A 22557-nucleotide genomic window follows, 5' to 3' on the forward strand; every position below is an offset into this window, starting at 1 on the left:
GTTGGCAGCAGCGCCGCCCAGGACCTACCGCACCCCCACCAGTCTCTCCTCCTCCTCCTCCCCATCCGCCGCTCGCAAATTAGCCACGCCTTCCTCCTCCGCCGCAGCACCAGCCACCAACAACACCCGCGCCCTAATCGTCAAATGCTGCGCCGTCTCTCCCTCCTCCCAAAACCCTAAACCCTCTCCCAATCTCCTCCAAAACGTCGCCAAAACCATCGCCGGGGTCACCACCGTCTCCCTCGTCTTGAACCTCAGCAACTTCCCCGCCCTCATCGGCTCCGGCGGCGGTAATTCCGGCGGCGGAGGTGGCGGCGGCGGAGGAGGTGGAGGTGGAGATGGTTCCAGCGGAGGGTTCTGGAGGAGTCTGTTCGGGCCGCAGCTGGTGGCGAATGCTGACGAGGCACAGTCGCCGGAGTGGGACTCTCACGGATTGCCGGCCAATATTGTGGTCCAGCTCAACAAGCTCAGTGGCTTCAAGAAGTACAAGGTCTCCGAGATCTTGTTCTTCGATCGGAGGCGGTGGAGCACCGTCGGCACGGAGGACTCGTTTTTCGAAATGGTCTCCCTCAGACCCGGCGGAGTCTACACCAAGGCTCAGCTGCAGAAAGAGCTCGAGACCTTGGCCAATTGCGGAATGTTCGAGAAGGTTGATCTGGAAGGGAAGACCAACCCGGACGGCACCCTCGGCGTCACCATTTCCTTCACGGAGAGCACGTGGCAGTCGGCGGACAAGTTCCGGTGCATTAATGTAGGCCTCATGGCGCAGTCCAAGCCTATTGAAATGGACCCGGACATGACTGATAAGGAGAAGATGGAGTATTTCAGGAACCAGGAGAAGGATTACAAGAGGAGGATCGATAGGGCCAGGCCGTGTTTGTTGCCCCCTCCCGTGCAGAGGGAGGTCTTGCTTATGTTGAGAGAGCAAGGGAAGGTGAGTGCCAGGCTGTTGCAGAAGATTCGGGACCGGGTTCAGAGATGGTACCAAGATGAGGGATATGCGTGTGCTCAAGTTGTCAATTTCGGGAATTTGAACACTAAGGAGGTTGTGTGTGAAGTGGTCGAAGGAGATATCACACAGCTGGTTATTCAGTTCCAGGATAAGCTTGGCAATTTTGTGGAGGGGAACACTCAGATTCCTGTGGTGAAGAGAGAATTGCCCAGACAGGTACATATATTTACATCTATTATAAGTGTTTGGTTGTTTTGTTGAATTGCATTGTGACTTACAAAAAGCATATGCATCCGTTAGTTTTCAAAATGAAATCATGCCCATACAGATCCAGTTGATGATGGAATGGTGTCAGACACCTGTTTTAAATGATATCTGCATTAAACATAGAAGATTATTTTGTGAGGGTTTTGATGCACTAAACATAGAAGATTATCTATATCCGCTTACAACACCTATTAGCAAAATTCTAATGAATCTCTCGTGCATAACATGAAAAACATACACATTTTGCATAAAATAATTTGTGTAAGCCTCCCTTTTGTTACATGTGTTTGTTCTATGATTAGTGGCAAAGAAAATCCAAACCGAAACCAAAATAGTAACATCTTCACTTTCTAGCAATGTCAAATCCAATACATATTGCATAACATTGGGAAACCAAAGATCCGTAGACACCCAAAACATGACCTTCACATATAGATATGTTCCAAAGTTCATAGGGTTGCTCTGCAATAAGAAAATATGAGAGAAACAAAATTTGAAATAAGGATTGATATTCAGAAACTACCATTAATACGAAGAACAAAGGAGAAACAGATGACATAATCAGTTATTCAGAAAGATTGCTTCATTAGAAAAATGAACCTAATATTCACTGCTGAAAGACATTGCATTAGTTATCCAAATAAAAATATATATATTTAAACTGCTACATGCAAATTTGACTGAAGAAACAAAGTATGATTGTTTCTTCTGAACTAGAGCAGTTATTGCTCTACTGTTCCAAGTCTTGCAATGGTGCCAATGGGTAAACATCCTTGGTCCTTTAACTGGGGGGAGAGAGTGCGTCAGTTTCGTTTTTTAGGTTTTTTTGTTAGTCGTTAATGGATTAGCGTTGAACTGCTATGAAACTTGTAGAGAAATATTTGGATTTCCAAAACTTTAACATCCTAAGCCATATTTGCTTTATTAATATGCATGTTGGCAAGGTGCAATGGGGAAATTTATTGATTGGTTTTTAATGAATGGTCAACATGGTTTACAGCTCCGACCAGGTTATGTCTTTAATATAGAAGCAGGGAAACAAGCTCTGAGGAACATAAACTCCCTGGCACTGTTTTCAAACATTGAAGTGAATCCACGACCGGACGAGAAGAATGAAGGAGGGATAATTGTTGAAATAAAGCTTAAAGAACTAGAACAGAAAACCGCGGAAGTCAGCACAGAATGGAGCATCGTTCCTGGACGTGGTGGTTATCCCACTTTGGTATGTGTAAAATAATCTCTTCTCCTTGTCCATTGAACATAAATTATTGTGGCAGCCAGTGTGATGTAATTCTGACTGTTCTGTATTGCATATGTTATGTTGTGTTTAGGCTTCACTGCAGCCTGGTGGAACTGTTACCTTTGAACATCGAAATCTCAAAGGGTTGAATAGGTCTATTCTCGGTTCAGTAACCACTAGCAACTTTTACAACCCTCAGGTAAGCTTACTTCTTATCTTGATCACCAATGTACCTTCCATGGCCATAAAGTTTATTGATGATATAATAGATTTGCATAATTTGTGTCATTCATTGTTTGTGGTCATCTTTCCTCAGGATGATCTTGCTTTTAAACTTGAGTATGTGCATCCATATCTGGATGGTGTGTACAATCCTCGCAATCGTGCTCTCCGTGTAAGCTGCTTTAACAGTCGCAAATTGAGTCCAGTCTTCACCGGTGGGCCAGGGGCTGATGAAGTCCCCCCTATATGGGTTGACCGAGCTGGCATGAAAGCTAATATAACAGAGGTGTGTCTTATGATAATAATTGTGTAGTGTATCTAGTATATTATGTTATCACACATAGATGTACTTCTCATAGTCATTCACTCATTCTTGTTTGAATATTTACTTTTCAGCCTGTTATTTATTAAAGTTGCCTGCTGTACTTGTTTTTAAAGAGAAGTGCGATATATAGGTTCAGGAAATTTTAACTTTCTAAGCCGTTTTGTTTAATTTAAACTTTAGTGTTTAGTACATCTAGTTCTTTGTGATTATTCTCAATTGCCTGCTTCTCCCAGAATTTCAACCGTCAGAGCAAATTCACTTATGGACTCGTAATGGAAGAGATAACAACACGTGATGAACGTAGCCATATTTGTTCAAATGGCCAAAGAGTGTTGCCCAGTGGTGGAGTCAGTGAAGATGGACCTCCAACAACCCTGAGTGGTACGGGCATTGATCGTGTGGCATTTATACAGTCAAATATCACGCGTGATAACACCAAGTTTGTGAATGGAACTATAGTTGGTGAGAGGAATGTGTTTCAGGTAACCTCATTTCTTTACTGTGTATGTTTGTAATTATGTATGGAGTTGCTTTTTTCTTCAGTTTTACTACAAGTGAAGGAAGAAAACAAAATGCATTGAAATGGAAACCATTCTGCTATGTGTTTGAAGTCTTTGTGAGTTATTAGTTTCAGGAATTTATGGATTGGTCCTTGTCTGATAGTTCAGTATAAATGGTGGTCTAGTTCATAGATATACAGACATGCTCATTTTTTAGACAATATACAAAAGCACGCCAAATTCTCCCATCTCAGATGACTATAAAAGATATAATATTTAAACTTTTAGTCGTCGTTTGAATTCTTAATTCTAGGCAGGTATTAGGAATTTCTTCAGGATTTTGAAATATTAAATATTACTTTTGATATGGTTGTTGTTTTGGTATCATGTGGAATCTGTTTATTTACTTTTCTTGCACTCTTCAATCAAATTGCAGGTTGACCAAGGCCTAGGCATTGGCAGCAAGTTTCCATTCTTCAACCGCCACCAGCTAACATTAACAAGATTTTTCCAGCTGAAGGAAGTAGAGGAAGGTGCCGGCAAACCACCACCACCTGTCCTTGTTCTTCACGGTCACTATGGTGGCTGTGTCGGGGACCTTCCAAGTTATGATGCATTTACTCTTGGAGGTCCATATTCTGTGAGAGGTTACAACATGGGTGAAATAGGGGCGGCCAGGCAAATCCTGGAGGTAGGAGCTACTTTAGACAGTTGTCAACAGTTATTCCTTTGTTTGTTCACTCGTGCCTTGTTTCATCAGTGAAGTGAATATACTACGAAATAGTTGATCTCATATAGATGAAAGTTAAGGCTATGATTTTACCATTTATACTGTAAGAGGGAAACATTGGCTAATTTATTTTCCCTTGTTTATCTACAGCTTGCAGCTGAGCTACGGATACCGGTAAAGGGTACACATGTATATGCATTTGCAGAACATGGCAACGATCTTGGAAGTTCGAAGGATGTCAAGGGTAACCCGACAGAGGTATATAGGCGAGTGGGTCATGGGTCATCATATGGTGTTGGTGTCAAGTTAGGTCTAGTAAGAGCGGAATATGCTGTGGATCACAACTCGGGCACAGGTTCAGTATTCTTCCGATTTGGTGAGAGATTTTGAGATGGGACTAGATTTGTTAGTTTTCATAACTTGTCTTTTAGTTTTCAGAGATAAGTCATTTGAGAACATAATTCAAATCGAGGGAGAAATGTTGTTTTGCATAGAGTTTACTTTTTCTGCTTTACCTTTATGCTTGTATCGACTCAGAACTGCAAAATGTTTCAAGATTTTGATGTTTGTTTATCTGCTTATTTATCGGATTTATGATCCTTTGTGATCACTATTTGATACAGTTGATAGTCAATACATTTATATCTGCAGGATTAACTATTTTAAGTTGTTAGAACCCTAGACCTATGGTATGTTTCCATCAAAGTTTGAGACTATCCTAGTTGTAATTAGTACAGAGTTGTGGCTTTCTTGTTAGTGTCGTCTTAGATGGATTGTAATCTTCTGGTTGGTGGGCATGAGCTATAAGAATCTTGTGGGTTGTTAGTCATAGTTACACAGCTTATTGCCATTTTTCCTCATGGCAAGTCTTGGCACTTGACTATATGAGCTACAGTGGTTAAGATTAAACGTTACCATGTAAAACTGGTAATTGCAGGAAGAGAAATCAGTAGATACTAAAGCTTCAAATAGTAGAGCAATGCATTTTGACGGCATCATCTATAGATCATACTAGAAGCTTCTACTGCCAAGTTACACCATGGCCACCAGACACGTTCCGATGCTTTCTCTTATAATTGATGTGCTCAAGTTTGGATGGAGGTTCCTTTGGTCAAAATAGTATTTCACCCAAACAAACAATGTGTTGGAGGAAAAGGACGACTTTTTATTTATGTTATTGCTGAATCACACCGTGCTTGCTGAATCAAACCGGGCTTGATTACCTGGTGTTTGTCCTTCTCTAATTGCAAGGATGATAAACAGACCACTTTTGGATGAGAATGTAGTCAATCACCAAAACAGACCAGTGAGTGCCCGTCACACTATGGGAGCTGGCCATGCCCGAAGTCGCTACCTTTACCGCCGCATGCTTGTTGGGTATTTTGGTTTGACACTGTTTTACACCCAAAAAGAAGCGAGCTACGTCTGAGTTAAACTTGGGGGTGGCAGTCTTCTTTCGTTTCTTGACGGTGAAGTCAAACTAAGCCCATGAGCTTATTACCTAGGTCGGAACAAGTTGATAGGATCCTCTTTATTTACGTCCCCATGTCCCATCCGTGTGGAGACGGGGGGCGTAAAAAAGGAAAGAGAGAGATGGGGTTTCTCTCGCTTTTGACATAGCGGGCCCTGGCGGGAGGCCCGCACGCACAGCGGGCTATTAGCTCAGTGCTACATATAAGAGAGAATATACATCTCAACTTCTAAGCAAAAACTAAGGGAAGCTTTGTCTTTCCATATATCCAATAGTTCCGTTTATAGATAATATAATACATAAGGAGGTTCTGTTAATGAAATCTGCTTAGATTATGCATTTGTGAGGTCATATGAGCAGTTAATACATGGAAGCAAAAATATCAGACCAAATATGCAGGTGTTGAACATATGGAAGATAGGTGGGTACAGCCTACAGGCTACTGTGCCTGTCACATAGGATGATCAATTTTCCATAATGGTTAACTTAGACTTATCACAACTAACATGAATCACTTCAGACTTTGGATGTGAAGGCCTTTTAGAAAGTTTTTCATGAGCAATCTGTTCAAAGTTCAACCAACTTGTTCATCTGTTGATCAATGGTCAATGTGGTTTTGCTTCTTGATTGTTTTTTTCTTTTTTCCATACTTATTAGTGCCGAGGCGGTAGCATTGCAATTTTCAGATGTTTCAATTCATTCATACATAGAGACCGGTTAACCAAATGGAGCCATTCACATGACTGTAGTAACTCTTTCATTAACCACATTAACAACATATAGTCTATCATGTCGAAGTATGCATGGAAGGGCCGAAGACCACACAAGTTTCCCAATTCATTTAGGAAAGCTAGCTTTCCCGGCCCAAGCATACTATGAAATACGAATCCCTATTGTAGTAGTTTTCCTATTCCAAACCAGAATAGGAATATCCACGTACAGAGACATAGTATAAACAGGGGGTAGGGGCAAGGCTTATTCTCATCCCAAATCTTCTAAAGCCTTTGAAAGCTCTAGATTCTAAAGCCAAACAAACTCTCAAACCCAAGAACCATGTCGACTGAGAACAAGAAGATGCTGACCCTGAAGAGTGAGGACGGAGAGGTATTTGAGATTGAAGAGGCTGTTGCTGTTCAGTCACAGACCATCAAGCACATGGTGGAGGATGACTGCGCCGACAACGCTATCCCCTTGCCCAACGTGAAAGGCCCCATTCTTGCTAGGGTCATCGAGTACCTAAAGAAGCACGTTGCTGATGCTGAAGAGAATAAGGAAAGCAAGAAAGAAGATGTGGGACTCAAGGAATTCGACGAAGAATTCCTCAAGGTGGACCAGAGCGTGCTGTTTGATCTGATATTGGCAGCCAACTATCTGAACATCAAGGAGCTGCTGGACTTGACATGTCAGGCTGTGGCGGACATGATCAAGGGAAAGACTCCCGAACAGATTCGCAAGACTTTCAACATCAAGAATGACTTCACCCCTGAGGAAGAAGAGGCGGTTCGAAGGGAGAACCAATGGGCTTTTGAGTGAAGCAGCAACAAACATTTGAAATTTTTTTTTTTCATATACTTTTTTTAATAATTGAAACAGTTCTTGTTTCTTAGAACTCAGTTACCAATATGTACTGTATTTTATTATGTAGTGAAGTTTATTATCATATATGTGCTCAAATATTTGATAAGTTTTTTTAAAACTATTGTTATTTTTGTATGTAAGGAATAATAATGATGTATCATTGTTATTTTTGGCCTACTAAGGTTAGCTTACTACGCAAGGCATTGGTAGCACGTGCTCTATTGAGCAACAACTTGGCACTATCGTTCTCATCTTCCATTCTACATATATGGTACGTACCATTCTGCCAATCCAGTCATAAGTTGAGGAATTGGTTTCTTATACCATGACTTGTATATTTTGATGCTTTGTAACCAAAATAATTATGATAATTGTTTTGGTAACCAAAAGAAATATGATAATTGTTTTGTAAAATAGCATTTGCAAATTGCAACAACAAATGCTATCAGATAAAGGTAAACCTAAAGAAGATAGTTTCAAATTTATTAACTGGATAGTTATCATAAATACTTAACAGTATTCTAATCCTATCTCAACTGAACTCTCCAACGAAGAATCAGGTGTATCCCATCTCATCTTCTGCGGACTTTCATTTAAATTCGTTTCTGACTTGAACTCGTAAGACTCAAAGAGACTTGCGTCTCCGTCAATGTCTTCTCCCTCAAAGAGTCCAACTATGGAGCCTCCTCCTGTTCAACAAAGTCATCCGCATCCCAAGGCTTCGAATTCTGTTACCGAAGCTACTGCTACTTGTGGTAGCCCTAGTCATAAGCCACTGCAACAACTTCCACATGAAGCAGCAGCTCGTACTCGTATTCATCATCATGTTGCCAATAATGGTGCCTCATCTTCTGCAGCACAAGAGGCTGATCATCGGTTCTCCGATGAGGAAGAGGAGCTGAACAATTTCAACAACAATCAGAAGAAGCAGCAGGATGCTTTTCTTAGCAGCTTTCCACCTGGATATAGGTTCAACCCTCGTGATGAAGAACTTGTGCGGTATTACCTCCAGAAAAAGATCATGGATGAGCCATTGCCTCCTAACAAGATCATGGAAGTTAATCTCTACCGTCACAATCCTGAGACGCTTGCTGGTAATCCTGATCCAAACTTGTTTGATTAATTCTATATCGTGTGTGTAATTTTCCATGAACCATGAGATCGATATGTTATGAACAAGTTTCATGGAAGTCTCATTTGTTATCTATGAACTTTACATCGACCCTGCTCTGTTAAACATTACTTGCGTAGTCTTATTGGTTCTTAATTCTTACAATTGAATTGAATATATATACCAGCAGGGGCTCATCAGTTCCAGAATCTTTCATCATAATTTCACTATATTTCCATCAATTATGCTGAACAATTTTGTCATCATTGTGTTGGATATCATTATTTTTCTGTACACCATCTAGGCCTTTGTGTTATACGTTCAGAAACTCAGAATATATATAATTTTTCTTTTCAATCAAATTTTAGATATTGTAATAATGTACCTGTTACGTTTTGTTTAATTGTCTTTCGTTTAGGGTTTAGATGCACTATATATATTTGGAAGTTTTGATTATGTTTTGTTTAATGTTGTTCGTTTAGTGTCTTCATCTCATCAGATTATTTGTCAGTTGGCTTAATTGGAATATATATGTATTTTTATGTTGATTAGTATGCATAATCGACTCTTTTCCTTTTCACAAGTTTCCCCATATATTATATAGATTTATGATTGCTTTTTCTAGTGTATATATTGTTAAGCTATTTAAAAATCTTTCAAAATAAGCTCTCATCATTTACTTGAACTATATGCTTTTAAACAGGTAAATATGATACTTATGGAGAAAAAGAATGGTACTTTTTTACTCCAAGGGACCGCAAGTATCGCAATGGTAAGCGACCAAATAGGAAAGCTAGCGATGGTTATTGGAAGGCCACAGGAGCGGACAAATCAATAAAGTCTGGTAATGTAGAGGTTGGTTTTAGAAAAGCTCTCGTTTTCTACAATGGCAAACCTCCAAAGGGAAAAAAGACCAATTGGATCATGCATGAGTATCGAGTTCCTGATTCACGTACTGTCAAAAGGACTGAAAATGACATGAGGGTATGTATGAGTTTCGCATTGCCTTGTATATATTAAGGATTTGTTTTGATTAGTCTTTCGTAATACTCCTTATGTATGTGTTCCTTACAAATTTTTTACTTATGCATGGTTATGCAGTTGGATAATTGGGTGCTCTGTAGAATTTATAAGAAAGCTGATAACAAGAACAAAATTCAGGAAGCAGATCTTGCTGAAGAAAATATCTCTATGTCAATACTAGATGACACAGAGATGGAGATGAACGGTCAAGTTGATAACACTCAAGCAACGAAATCTAAAGAAGAATACCCTCACACCATTGCTCATCCACCATTGGAGTTTGACAGGGCATATTCTAATTTTGCATATCATTATACTTCATACCCGGATCAACCTATGATTGATGCACTTAGCAACAACATGCGTCATCACTTAATCCAACCAGTTGCTTTCGATTCTAAGGATAGTTATGGAAATATGTATCATTCGCTGCCGACTCGTGGATCTTCTTCAGCAATGCAATCTCTTGATGAAAACTGTATAGTGCCATTCTCTGAACATAAGCATGGGTGTAGTGTGCATCTAATTGACATGACTTCAGAATCCGTGGTTTGTAAAGAAGAAGGATCAGATCAAAAATATGGTGTACAATTTCCGGGTCAAAAATATGTTGTGCAATCTCCTGAACAAGAAAAGACACATTGTTATGGAAAGAGTGTCCAACCAAGTGATGCAGTTGATAGTAGACATAATCCATCAACACCTTGTCTTGATCAAAAGAGCATTCAACAAGAAATTGGTAAGTCTCTATTATCACCACCATCTGATGATCTACCATATTGCATACAAGAACCAGATGACGAACATGATAATATCTTGTTTAGTGATTCATACTTTCGGTATTCGGAAGTTTTTCCATGGGTATGACTCAAGGGCTACAATCAAGCCAATTTGATAGGAACTCATCATTTAAAGATTTTCTCAACCAAATAGGTTGGTTTGCTATTTTGTTTTGTAGGTTTTTAGGCTAGTGATTGAATAACAGTGTTTTGTGGCTTTTCTTGGTGGAATATATAATCAATAATAACAGTGGTTATCAACTCATTTTACAACCGTCCATGTTTATTTTATCCAATCATCCTAATTTGAAAGACAGAGAATAACCAAATTCTAACTAACATATATCTAAAATTTGGTTTGCCGATTACACACATATATGCATATTTCCGTATGTATAAACTCCTTATGACATTGATGGAATTCTAGCATGAGCTATGCGTCAATTCTAGCATTACGGAAACCATTTGTCTATATGCCAACATATACTATCATTTCCTTTCAGTTGATGATTTGCATTTTTAGCATGCCAAAATTTGGCAGTACTACGTTTTTTGTTTTAAACATAGATCATGGAAGTAATTTAAAGTTAAAGTGACTTACATGTAAAAGAGTAAAAGACAGATGCATTCTTGTACGGATCAAATTACACAGTGTGTCTCACTATCACAAAATTATTAGCACAAACTAGGTATGTGTAAAATAAAATCTTGGACTATACAACATGCATATAAGGTAACATAATTCTAATTTATACGAATTTTACTACAATATGAAATTACTTTCTCCTATCTACTCGTTTTAGACCAACACACACTAAAATGTATTTTCCTTCAACAAAATAGACATTCTCCTCCCCTACTCCTAGTAGTCCTCCAAGGAAATGATATTCGTTCCTCTCTACTTCTTCATCGAAGGAAGAATCTGGTAGCTCGCAACTTGCATGTATTCCTACAGCACCTGATGTGATTGATTGGCTGTAGTCTTACCAAACCACATGCTCCTGATTAACTGAAAAAGACTACTCAGACTGGTCCACCTTTGGTACACCGTCACACACCGGATCGCACCTCTCTCTGCTCCCTCAGCAGACCGACATATATGCTTCCAAGACCGAATCGTATCCGATACAACTCACTCCCTCCCCCGCTTTCTCTTCCGCCCAATCACACCCCAGATAGCGGGCCCCGCGTGACAAGTTGATCCAATCGGCGGTGGGTCCCGATGACAGTCGATAGACACGTGGCGAGATTCGGAACCAGCTTAACCCCAAAAGGCGGATTCCTTTTCCCTCTTCTATCATCATCGTCATAATAATCTCAGGTGAAAAAGGAAAGTGGAATATTTAGGGAAGAAGAAGCAGAGAGAGACTCCGATTAGGGCTTCAATTGGGATCAATCGGAGCCAGGTGAGCTCATTCTCTTCCTCATATGAACAAATCAAGGCTTTTACTGGATCGACTCTTTGTTCATATCTGTATAAACTTTGATTCTGTTCTCAGGTTTCTGTATCGGAATTTTTGTTAGCTTTTCCCTGTTATGTGTTGTGGAATTGTTTGTATAAGAGTTAAATCATTAGCCAAGAGTGAAATGTAAGCACTAAACAGTAGCCGATAAAGCCGAAATTTCCATTTTAGTGGATCAGTCCATGCTAATTGACAAGGCTCAATGATTATCCAGGTGTTTGATGAATTTGAATCGGAAAATGATTATCTATGTGAGTTATCAGATTAATTGGATTTTTTTAATATTATGGATTGAGGTTGTATGATGTTACTTTATCGGTCAGTGTAGGATCTTGCAGTAAATTTAGTACTAGATTTCTTATGAATTGTAAATTTTTTATTTGGAGAGGAAATGGTTTTGAAGTTTCAAGTAGGAAGATACTTCACTTGTGGCTCGCTGCGATTTCTATTTTTGTTCAAATATGATGGCCATATGGTGGTGTTAAGCAAGTGATATGATCTATGATTGGAATTTGAAAGTGTGTGTTTATAGGGAAGGAGCCAGCCTTAGATTTGTATTTTTATCGTGACTTGAATTCTTCATTAAAACATTCTGTTGCATAACTATTACGGGACTTTTTGGTCAAGGTTTGGAATTGAGTATGTTGTAGCATTTGGTGGTTTGATTTGATATTTTTGATATAGAGTTATGATGTGATGGTATCTTTATTGTGCTTTGGCATCTGACAACTTTTTTTGGGAGAATGATTGGCATTTGACAATTGACAAGTTTATGTCATTGTGAGACCTATACCAGGACTTTGCCTAAGCTGAGGGGGAAGTAGTTTTGCAAGTCAAAATTTTCAAATCATTTTTCAGATCAGCATGTTTTAAAACATCTAGTCATATATAGGACAAATAAATGACCTAAATAAACAAAATAATTGTGGCACTTTCCCAGTACCATAAGTGAGAATGCAAAAGAACAAGCACTATGAGAAATGATGATCACTTTTCAGTTTTCACCTATAAGAAAATGAGGAAACAGAACATCAAGCGGAAGTATATCCCAGCTTGCAATGACTGAAACGTTTTCTAGTGATGCAAACTTATTAGATATTTTGATACTTTCATTTCAATTTCTCTTTGGGGTTGATATATTAACTATCAGACCAAAAATTTATTGACTATTTGTTTCATAGATGTCTGTCATATTTACAGCCAAACCTTTACTTCTGCTTCTATATTTGTGAAAAGGTGATTGGTGACTATCGTTGTCATACTAGCTGTCCTTTCAAGAGTAGAAAGCCTGTATGAGAAGGAAATTTACGAACTTTATCAAAAACAGATAAATTAAGTATTATATGCTACTATGGAGGACAGTGAAAGGTAATAATTCTATGGTTATCTCTCTTTCACTTTTCTATCTCTTGAACTTCCCCATCTTGATTTGGGCTACAGACATAACATCAATTAACTGTTCATTTTTCTGCATTTTCTGTGTCTCAGTGAAAAAGCCTTCTCAAATAGAGACGTTTATATTGGAAAGTTTAAGGGAATTCTACCACATGGTAAGGGTAAATATGCATGGTCTGATGGAACAGTCTACGAGGGGGACTGGGAAGAAGGAAAAATGACAGGCAAGGGACAGATGATTTGGACATCAGGAGCACAATATGTTGGTGATTTCTCTGGCGGTTACCTTCATGGTTTTGGCATGTTTACTGGACCCGATGGTTCTTTTTATCAAGGTTGTTGGAGGATGAATATTCAGCATGGGATTGGGAAAAAGCAGTATTCTAATTCAGATATATATGAAGGATCATGGAAGGAAGGAGTACATGAAGGTAATGGTAGATACTCTTGGAATAGTGGCAATACGTATGTAGGGAGTTGGAAAGGTGGGAAAATGTGTGGTAGAGGGGTCATGAAATGGGACAATGGGGATCTTTTCAATGGCTTCTGGTTAAATGGGTTAAGAGATGGATCTGGAATTTATAGGTTTGCAGATGGGGGATACTATTTTGGAACATGGAGTCGTGGGCTAAAGGATGGGAAAGGCACGTTCTATCCAGCTGGAACTAAACATCCATCCTTAAAGATGTGGTGCAGCTCTCTAGGTTATTATGATGATGGAAAAGGTTTGTCGTCTGGATCATTGCTAAATTCAGAAGAAGGCAAGGCAAAACCAAGTGTAAAGCGTAGTGTTTCTGAGAAATTGTCTGTTGGTGGAATTTTAAGAAATTCAAGTCGTATATCACACAAATGTACTTCGTTAGATAAAAACTGGACCCATTTGGATCCTGCTAAAGAATTTCTGAGGTATGGCTCTTCTCATTCATTGTCCCATACCTCCGAGGATGGTCAACAGGAGGCGCAAGATAACAATTCTTTAGTCTATGAGCGAGAATACATGCAAGGGGTCTTGATCAAAGAAAAAGTTAAGAATAATATGGAGATTTCAAAGAAAGGTAAACAACGTAAAATAATTTCAGTGCAAGAAGCAAAGAAGTCCTGCATAGACCTTTTGGGAGGCAATAGGAGCTATTATTTAATGCTCAATCTGCAACTTGGTATCAGGTAAATTGCTATACCCATATCTTTTGAGTCGCAAAGTTTAATGTTACTCTCTGGACAAAGTTGACCATTAAATGGTGGACATACTCTTTAGTTTGTATGTTCACATGTGCATTAATTCTTTGTAATTTCTTCGATATGAGCTCTATTATACCTGATGTTTGGAAATTGGTGATTGAAATTTTGGACTTGTCTGCCAGTAAATTGTTAACTTAACTAATTAATCCTCTGGTAGCTGGATTAACTCATATGTTGTCCTCCTTGATTATTACTTTCGAAATCATGTGTTGATCATGGTGCAGGCTGAATATTCTCTTCATTGTTACCTTTGCAACACACAGACCCTTTCATAAATTGACACTTCCCCATGTGACATAAGTCGACACTTTTATCTGTGATTAGCAAAAACAAAATTGATTTAGAAATTGCTATACAAATTTTATATAGGTTTGAACTCCCAACAGAAATATCAGTTTAATTGGGCAGATCTGTCTTCTGCCTAATTATGTGTTTTTGGTAGGATTTGTTACACTTACTGAATATTATGTTTGAAGTTCACAGATACACTGTTGGGAAGATCACACCAGTTCCTGTACGTGAAGTTCGATCTTCGGATTTTGGAGATCGAGCAAGAATAAGGATGTATTTTCCCAGAAAGGGCTCTCAGTTTACACCTCCACATTATTCGATTGATTTTTCTTGGAAAGACTATTGCCCTATGGTCTTCAGGTACAGTTTTCTTATTCACCTTGCCTGAAACTGTAGAAAGATTAATGATAAGCGTCATGCATTTGCATTGGTTGATATCTTCTACCTGAACAGATTTATCTGCATAGGTCTCTATCAATGTAACTCTCAAGCTGTGTATTAGTACTTCAATCCATAAAAATAGTATTAATAGATAAAGTCTACTTTGAGCTTTTCAACTTTTGTTTTGGACATTTGGTTGTTTTGTTGTGATTTAATTTTGTTTTTGTTTTTGGAATTCTGTTTTTTCTTTCCATGTTGTATATGCCTTAATCATATACTTATCCCAATCTGGCAAGTATATGTTTCCTGCTATATGCAAATAAGCAACTTTGAGTTTCTTTGTGCTGATAGAGAGTACAATTTCAGGAATTTAAGGGAGATGTTCAAATTAGATGCAGCAGAGTACATGATGTCCATTTGTGGTGATGACGGCTTAAGAGAGCTCTCGTCTCCAGGGAAAAGTGGCAGTCTCTTCTATCTTTCTCACGATGATAGATTTGTGATCAAGACTTTAAAGAAATCTGAACTGAAGGTTTGAACACATGCAAATTTCTATGCTAAATCACATATTTACATGTGTGTATATATATGTATGTAGTACTATAATTAATACCTAGTATTTGTTCTTTGGAATCAACTTAACCTAACAGTTAGCCGACTTTTATCAAGTTGGCCCGTTTTCCCCCAAAATACCTTCTTTTTTGCTGTTATTCTTGTTTTTTGTTTTGTTTCACTGCTAAAATGTATTCTTAGTTTGTTAGTTTTTGTAAGGGCTGCATCACTCTAGGTCCCTTTCATTCTTAAATAATTAAATACTAAATTTGATAATGAATGTTTGCACCAGTCCAGAGGCGGTTTTTGGCATTCTTTGGAGGAAGCGGTGCACTTTTATAGACTTGCATAAATTTTTATAAAAGTTAGATGCTTCTTGAGAAATCCCCCTGACAGCAAAGCCCTAAAAGCTTCCATAACCCAGAAAGCAAGTTTAACTATATTTGTCAACCTTACCTAAAGTGCTTTTTGTTATCTGAACGGGGTTTTGGCATTTAAACACATGATCTAACTCTGAACATCATTTGTATTTGCATGTCTGCTTGAAACATGTTGTCTAAGTTCTTCATGTAGAACTTATAACTAACAGAGTGAAAAGGAAAGCTTCTCCAATTCCCTCCCATGAACAGCATGCCTCTCTTCTCACCCTGAGAACCTCTTACAGAAATACTAATAGGAACCTGCACAGAATTGGACAAATCCTTGACCAATACACACATTTTTTTTTCCTATGAAGAGAAATTATAATATCAAATAAATGTTAAATTTTCATTGTAAATAAGAACTTAAATCATGCGAGATGTTATCCTAGAAAATATCATGACATGTCCTCCTCAAGTAGCTTACAGAAGGATTATTTTATAAGTTAAACTACCTTAGCCAATTCCCATGGGTTTCTTTGGTTTTGAGAAATCATCAGTCAATACTGCCTATTAGGGTTCAAGACTTTAAGTAAACCTTAGATACATGAAATCATCTGCAGACCACACCAAATTGGTAATAATGTCGGATTCATACCTAGTAATTATGTTAGAATACATTTTTTGACACACACATGTATATGGTATATATTGTAATTGTCTATTATATTTGTATCATACAAATAATTGGGGGTTGGAACCTAAGGATTTAGGAGCTAGCTCGGTCCATGCTCACTCTTTTACAACTGAGCCAACTGTGGGGTCTCTGAATTCTGACCTGTCAGTTGCCAAAAATCCTAAAGTTGTTGGCTTGGAAACTACTTTCTAGGAGTATTTTGGAACTACCACTTCTTTGTACGGCTAAATTACATTGTTATTTCTTTGAAAGTTTGTTTCCAATGATTTGAAGGGGTTTCCAAAGTACTTACTTTTAGGTAAAGACTTCAATGCCTGATCAGTATCTGGTAATTTGATGCCTCAAATGGATGCAACAGACACCTTAAAATAACATGAATAAAAATGAAGGTTTTCATTTTACCTCAAGTCTGGTGGTCAAAGGTGCTGTTGAGGTGGACTTGCTAGTTGCCTAGTGTCTTCAAACGCTTAAAGTGTATATAATGTCTTGAGTCGTCTCAGTGGAGAACTCCTTTATGAATGCTGATGGAAACAGAGTGTTGCTGATATGATCCTTAATTTAACATGAATGCAGGATCCTTGGTATAGTTTTTTTTGTCTGATTCCTGGCAAGCTGGTCATTGCACTTAGATACACCATTCTCACTTGAGGGGCTTTTGTTGAACTTTTGTATCATCTTCAGCGTCTTCACCCCTTTTAGAACTGAATATAGAAGAATGTAGCTGAGAGAGGATGCTGCTTTGGAAAATGACATGCTGCTATGTCAAAGACAGAAAGCATTTGTTATAAGATGTTGCAGAGAGATTGGGGGAAGTCAGGATGGTTTTTTGTTCTTAATTTCTTTTCGAGGGATAGTTACACAGTTGCACTAGGCGAGGTATTTGTGAAGGCCAAGGCCCATGGTTCAGGTGTGAAACAAGTGGCCAATTTAAGGCTTGTCCATGGCTGAAGTTTGGCTCTGTCTGTTAGTGTTGCATTATATTTACCGTTTTGTGTATTTCTTTTGCCCTTTTAGTACAATCAATTGATAGGACATGAATTAGTTATCCTTTTATAATTTTAGTTGTCTTTATTTTTATCTATGGTATAAAAACTTCAGGATCTTGTTAGGTCTTTCTTGTGCAAGTCTGGTGTTTTCAGATGACTTATATACTTTTTTCTTGTGTAAAGGTTCTGCTCAGGATGCTGCCTAGCTATTATTGCCATGTAGGAGAACATGAAAACACGCTAATAACAAAGTTTTTTGGGCTCCATAGAATAACATTAAAAACTCGAAGAAAGGTACCTGGGTACATGACTCTGTCAGATTGCTCTAGTTTCAATTCTGACTTTCGTGTCAGGTCTGATTCGTGTGACTACTTCTATATGTTATATTTTCAGGTACGCTTTATGGTCATGGGGAATATGTTTTGCACTGAATTACGAATACATCGCCGTTTTGATTTGAAGGGTTCAACTCTTGGAAGATGCACAGATCCAGATAAGATAAAAGAAAATACTACATTGAAAGATCTTGATCTGCCATTTGAATTTCATATGGACAAATTATTGCGAGAGTCCCTTTTTAAGTAAGTCCTTTCAAAACCGTGTTTTTGTTCTACCAATAGCTATTAATGATCATATTCCGAATCTGTAAAACATTGGATTCATACCTGCATTAGAGTTGCCGGAATGATACTTCTTTTCTGACAAGTTTTTATATGCATTGTTCATTATTGACTTCCATTTATATACACTCCATATCGGTGCCATGCCTTTATTTTGTTCTTTGGGAAACAACAAGCGAAAAGTTCTTTATGAATCTTACAAAAAAAAAAAAAAAAAAAAAAAAGTTACTTTATGAAGTTCTTATACTATAATATGTACTGTGGTCCATCATCATTTCGCCTCTTATAGTAGAAGAGTTGTGGTGAAAATACACTTATATGCAAAAGAGAGCTCATCACTGTAGCCCTGTTTGTAAATTTCTTCCCCTCATTTTGCAGACAAATATCACTAGACTGCAAGTTCTTAGAATCTCAGCAGATAATCGATTATAGCCTTCTGTTGGGATTACATTTTAGAGCTCCTGAGAACCTCAAGGCCTTTTCACAGCCTCCTGATGATGAGAGTTTACCTACAGGTGACGGTAGGCATTTTTTTTTCTGTTAAAGAATCTCAATAAATGAATATTATTATATTTATTTTATTTTATTTTTAAATTTTCATGTTGTCTGATATCTTTTGCATTTAGTGAATGCTCTAAAAACTCAAGTTAATGTGTTATCTTTTTTTGGTAATTTGATTTTTTTTTTTAGTTGTATTGCCTTCCAACAGGAGTCGCTCGAAAATTTAAATTAAATGGGCACTCAGTGAAATCAAAGTCAGAATAATCGCAAAATCAGGACTACCCTAAAAATGAAATGAAAAAAAAAATACAAACACACAACCAAACTCTTACAAAAAAAAAAAAAAAAAGACAGCCTAGTTCTCATCAGTAAATAAAGTTTTGAAAACAAAGTGGTAGTAATAAATAAGCAACCTAGTTCTCATCAGTGATTAAAGTTTTGATTGACACTGATGTGATGTCAGAATTTTCCGACATCCTTAAGTGCACAGAATATCCTTCCACAATGTCATAATTGTCACCCGTTATGACGGTCATTTAGGTTTCACTGAAAAAGTATTTGGAAGTGCCTTTGTTCTCTGACATGTACGGCATTTTGGAATGGAAATTGATAAGATCACGTGTTTTGGATCAGCCGCTAAAGCCTGTTGTATTTACGCCAATAAAAAAATTTCTCTGCTAGTTCTGCGAGAACCATATAGTTTTTGTTGAGATAAAAAAAGAGCTAATTTTTCTTATTATTGGTGTAGCTAACTTGACAGATTAGCAGAACAGTACTTCTGTAATGCAAGAAATAGTTGCGCACATATGTTATCTGAATTTTATTTGAACAACTAGTGATTTCGTAACTACATCTGAAGTTAGCGGTAAGCGCGCATGCATGCTCTGGAATTGCTGGATCTTTTCAGTTGTGATCTACTACACTTAAACTTACTTTTTCCATTAATGTTAGAAGGACAATACTGATTTTTCTGTGCTAGCAGGTGTGACTGTAGGGGGGTTTTCGATTCCTCCTAAAGGTCTTGTACTGGTAACCCATGAACCTGGCTCTGTGAGTACTGCTCCAGGTCCTCATATCAGAGGAAGTACGTTGAAAGCATATTCTCTTGGTGACCAAGAAGTTGATCTTTTACTGCCTGGTACTGGAAGGTAGGTTCAATTAGTATATCATCTTATTTTAGACTAGTGCTTTTCATTCCTTGTGGAGTTAAAATTTCAACCTCATGTCCCACACTTTTGAATTTCATGTTTCTTATGTACTTTGTCAGGACGTCAGGTAGCCACAAAACCTTCCTGTTCTTTATGTGTATTTATTTTGGCAAGGGTGTTGAGTTAGAAATATAATTTACTAAAATGAAACCAGGTTTTCAAGGATCAGCTTATGCGATCACAGTTATATACTTTAAATTTTTTTTTTTTTTAAAGGTAATCTTGTGTTTCTTTTCTGCTTTAATTTAAGGTCCGCAAGATAAATCATAAGTTCTCAACTTTATTACCAGTGTGATAAATGCTGAGCAGCACAAGTGATATAAATTACTTGCATTTTCTCAGGTTACGAGTGCAATTGGGAGTAAACATGCCAGCTCAGGCCAATCATAAGGTTCCGCAGGATGATGCTGATTCAACAGACGTAGAACTGTTTGAATTTTATGATGTGGTCCTGTATATGGGCATAATTGATATATTGCAGGAATACAATGTGAAAAAGAAACTAGAGCATGCGTACAAATCATTGCAGTTTGATCCTCTAACCATTTCTGCTGTTGAACCCAAGCTGTATGCTAAACGTTTCATCAATTTCTTGGAGAAAGTTTTCCCTGACATAGCATAATGTTTTCTCTGTTCGTTTTTATAGTCATCCTTGCCATATAGGAAAAGCTGTGTCTCTTTGTATGTTAAATTCTTTTCCACCTAATTGTAAAGTTATATTGTTATAGATATAACCCAGATGTTCTGTTTCAGCATAAGAATGGTAATTAATATTCAATATCTATTTGTGAGATTGAAATGGAATCTCACACTTTATGATGCTTGTCCTATATGCCATTGCAACAGGAGTTCATACCAATGCAATAGTCTGTTAGATTTTCTTTTTCCATGAGTTGGGAAGGTTGGTTGCATGCTAATCTCTTTTGCAAAGAAAAATGCAATGCTGCAAATCCATGGTGCTCTACCTTTGTTTTCATATGCGGGTTTCTCTGGAAATAGTGGAACAAACATACATTTGAGCCTTTAAACCAAAATATCCTGGTATGGTCATTCATGCTGCCATCTCAGAATGGAATGGTTCTCAGTTGAAAACCGATTTGAACAGTTTTTGTCGTAATCTTCTGAATGGGATGAAACCCCCTCATGGTATAAACTAAACATTGATGGTAGTAGAATTTAGAAATGGTCTTTCTAGAAGCATTGATGCAGGAGGGGTTATTACGTGTTCTATTGGATTGTGGATTAAGAACGGCTGAGATAAACTTTAAGAATCGTATGCATATTATGGCCCTCAACATGCTCTTAAATGCCACATTCCTTGTCAAGTAGAAACGGCCTGCAATCAGGAATCTCCGATGCTTCTCACTAAAGCACATCTACAGAGCAAGCAAAGCATTGTACAAACTCATGGAATCCATTATTAGAATTTTTGATGTGATATTTCAAAATACAAAAATTATTTATTGAGTTTAATTGTAGTCAATTAATTGGTGTTTTGATTTCCAACATAATCTTTATTCCATAAATACATCCATTACAATTGTAACACGTATTAACTGTTTTTGTTCGTTATAAAGACTAAAGTTATGATTAATTGATACTCATTATCATAACTTGTAACCAATCTTCTGTTGAGCTATATATATATATATATATATATATCATGGCCCTTCCAATGAAGGATCCCTTTTTTAATTTATTTTTAGGGATAGGCTATTTGACAAACTTCCCGATCATAAAATCACATCTCTACCATTCAATTTGTAGGTCTATATGAGTAGATCACTTCCACAAGTTTTTTAAAGATTTGGTGATCGTTAAGTCGTCCAAAACTTTGATTTACTTTTAATAAAGTTGAACCGTTTATGTTTGTCAGAAAGTGTTGAATTTATTATTTAATCTCAACCATCTAAGATCATTAAAAAACAGATCTAATGGTGAGTTGTTATCCCTATAAATGAATAAAAAAAGGGATCCCTCATTGGAAGGGCCCTGATATTTATATATATATATATATACACGATCGTTATCAGGTGCGGACGTCCGCACAACTCTTAAAGTGTGGACGTCCCTCCTTTCGCCACCGTACAGGACCGACGAGGGCGCGCCTCCACCCCAACGGACTCTAACAGCTTCCCCGATCACTTTCCATCCCTGACTAGTCCGCCGAATTTCAGTTTTCCGACCAAATTGACTTTGTTTGAAGTTTTGGGTGATCTGGCCGGAAAATTGGAATTCGGCGGACTCGCCGAGGAGGGAAAGTGGTCGGGGAAGCTGCTGGAGTCCGCTGGGGTGGAGGCAGGCCCTCGCCGGCGCCGTACGGAGGGACGTCCGCACTGCCTTAAAGTGCGGACCTCCGTATCTGAAACGGACGTCCGTATATATATATACAGTCGGGATACAGAGAGGACGTCCGCACAGCCCTTAAAGTGCGGACGTCCTCCTCTGATCCGGACTGTATATATATATATTAATATATATATAGAGGATCAGAAGCGAACGTCCGCACTCGGCTTAAAGTGCAGATGTTCATCCGTTCTCTACCCTTTGGCGCCGGCGACGGCGACGGCGCGCCTCCACCTTAGAAGACTCTAGCAGCGTCCCTAACCACTTTCTCTCCCCGGCAAGTCCGTTTTTTTCCAGTTTTCCGGCGAGATCAACTTTGTT

General features: G+C 38.1%; 4 protein-coding genes across 4 annotated transcripts in view; all 4 read left to right on the forward strand.

Annotated features, from left to right (window-relative positions):
* LOC101314762 (protein TOC75-3, chloroplastic-like) overlaps positions 1–4869 on the forward strand; it is a 6114-nt gene extending 1245 nt beyond the window's left edge. Inside the window, exons 2-8 of the mRNA XM_004301464.1 lie at positions 9–1168; positions 2220–2441; positions 2551–2658; positions 2776–2967; positions 3240–3488; positions 3943–4197; positions 4387–4869. Coding sequence (XP_004301512.1) covers positions 9–1168; positions 2220–2441; positions 2551–2658; positions 2776–2967; positions 3240–3488; positions 3943–4197; positions 4387–4626 — 2426 coding nt within the window. The 3' untranslated portion in view covers positions 4627–4869. The remainder of the gene's footprint in view (positions 1–8; positions 1169–2219; positions 2442–2550; positions 2659–2775; positions 2968–3239; positions 3489–3942; positions 4198–4386) is intronic.
* A 1891-nt stretch (positions 4870–6760) lies between these two features.
* LOC101312541 (SKP1-like protein 4-like) lies at positions 6761–7240 on the forward strand. The gene has a single exon (XM_004299895.1). It carries the CDS (start codon positions 6761–6763, stop codon positions 7238–7240), a length of 480 nt encoding a protein of 159 aa, XP_004299943.1.
* A 721-nt stretch (positions 7241–7961) lies between these two features.
* On the forward strand, positions 7962–10286 carry LOC101315059. The gene is made up of 3 exons (XM_004301465.1): positions 7962–8379; positions 9100–9380; positions 9498–10286. The coding sequence occupies exons 1-3, from the start codon at positions 7962–7964 to the stop codon at positions 10284–10286; spliced, it is 1488 nt and encodes a 495-aa protein (XP_004301513.1).
* A 1265-nt stretch (positions 10287–11551) lies between these two features.
* LOC101312254 (phosphatidylinositol 4-phosphate 5-kinase 8-like) lies at positions 11552–20708 on the forward strand. Its single transcript, XM_004299894.1, has 10 exons — positions 11552–11604; positions 12898–13029; positions 13150–14220; positions 14779–14946; positions 15334–15499; positions 17745–17855; positions 17955–18142; positions 18560–18696; positions 19665–19830; positions 20233–20708. Exons 2-10 carry the CDS (start codon positions 13013–13015, stop codon positions 20510–20512), a joined length of 2304 nt encoding a protein of 767 aa, XP_004299942.1. The 5' UTR covers positions 11552–11604; positions 12898–13012; the 3' UTR covers positions 20513–20708.
* The last annotated feature ends 1849 nt before the right edge of the window (positions 20709–22557 follow it).

This window comes from Fragaria vesca, linkage group LG5 (assembly GCF_000184155.1).
Source record: "Fragaria vesca subsp. vesca linkage group LG5, FraVesHawaii_1.0, whole genome shotgun sequence".
In the NCBI taxonomy this organism is placed as follows: domain Eukaryota; kingdom Viridiplantae; phylum Streptophyta; class Magnoliopsida; order Rosales; family Rosaceae; genus Fragaria; species Fragaria vesca.

Coding starts and splice junctions, on each gene's coding strand:
- LOC101312541 (XM_004299895.1), top strand. CDS start 6,761: ATGTCGACTGAGAACAAGAAGATGCTGACCCTGAAGAGTGAGGACGGA.
- LOC101315059 (XM_004301465.1), top strand. CDS start 7,962: ATGGAGCCTCCTCCTGTTCAACAAAGTCATCCGCATCCCAAGGCTTCG. Junction 8,380..9,099: donor CAATCCTGAGACGCTTGCTG/GTAATCCTGATC, acceptor GCTTTTAAACAG/GTAAATATGATACTTATGGA. Junction 9,381..9,497: donor GGACTGAAAATGACATGAGG/GTATGTATGAGT, acceptor ATGGTTATGCAG/TTGGATAATTGGGTGCTCTG.
- LOC101312254 (XM_004299894.1), top strand. Junction 14,221..14,778: donor AATCTGCAACTTGGTATCAG/GTAAATTGCTAT, acceptor TGAAGTTCACAG/ATACACTGTTGGGAAGATCA. Junction 18,143..18,559: donor TTGCGAGAGTCCCTTTTTAA/GTAAGTCCTTTC, acceptor CTCATTTTGCAG/ACAAATATCACTAGACTGCA.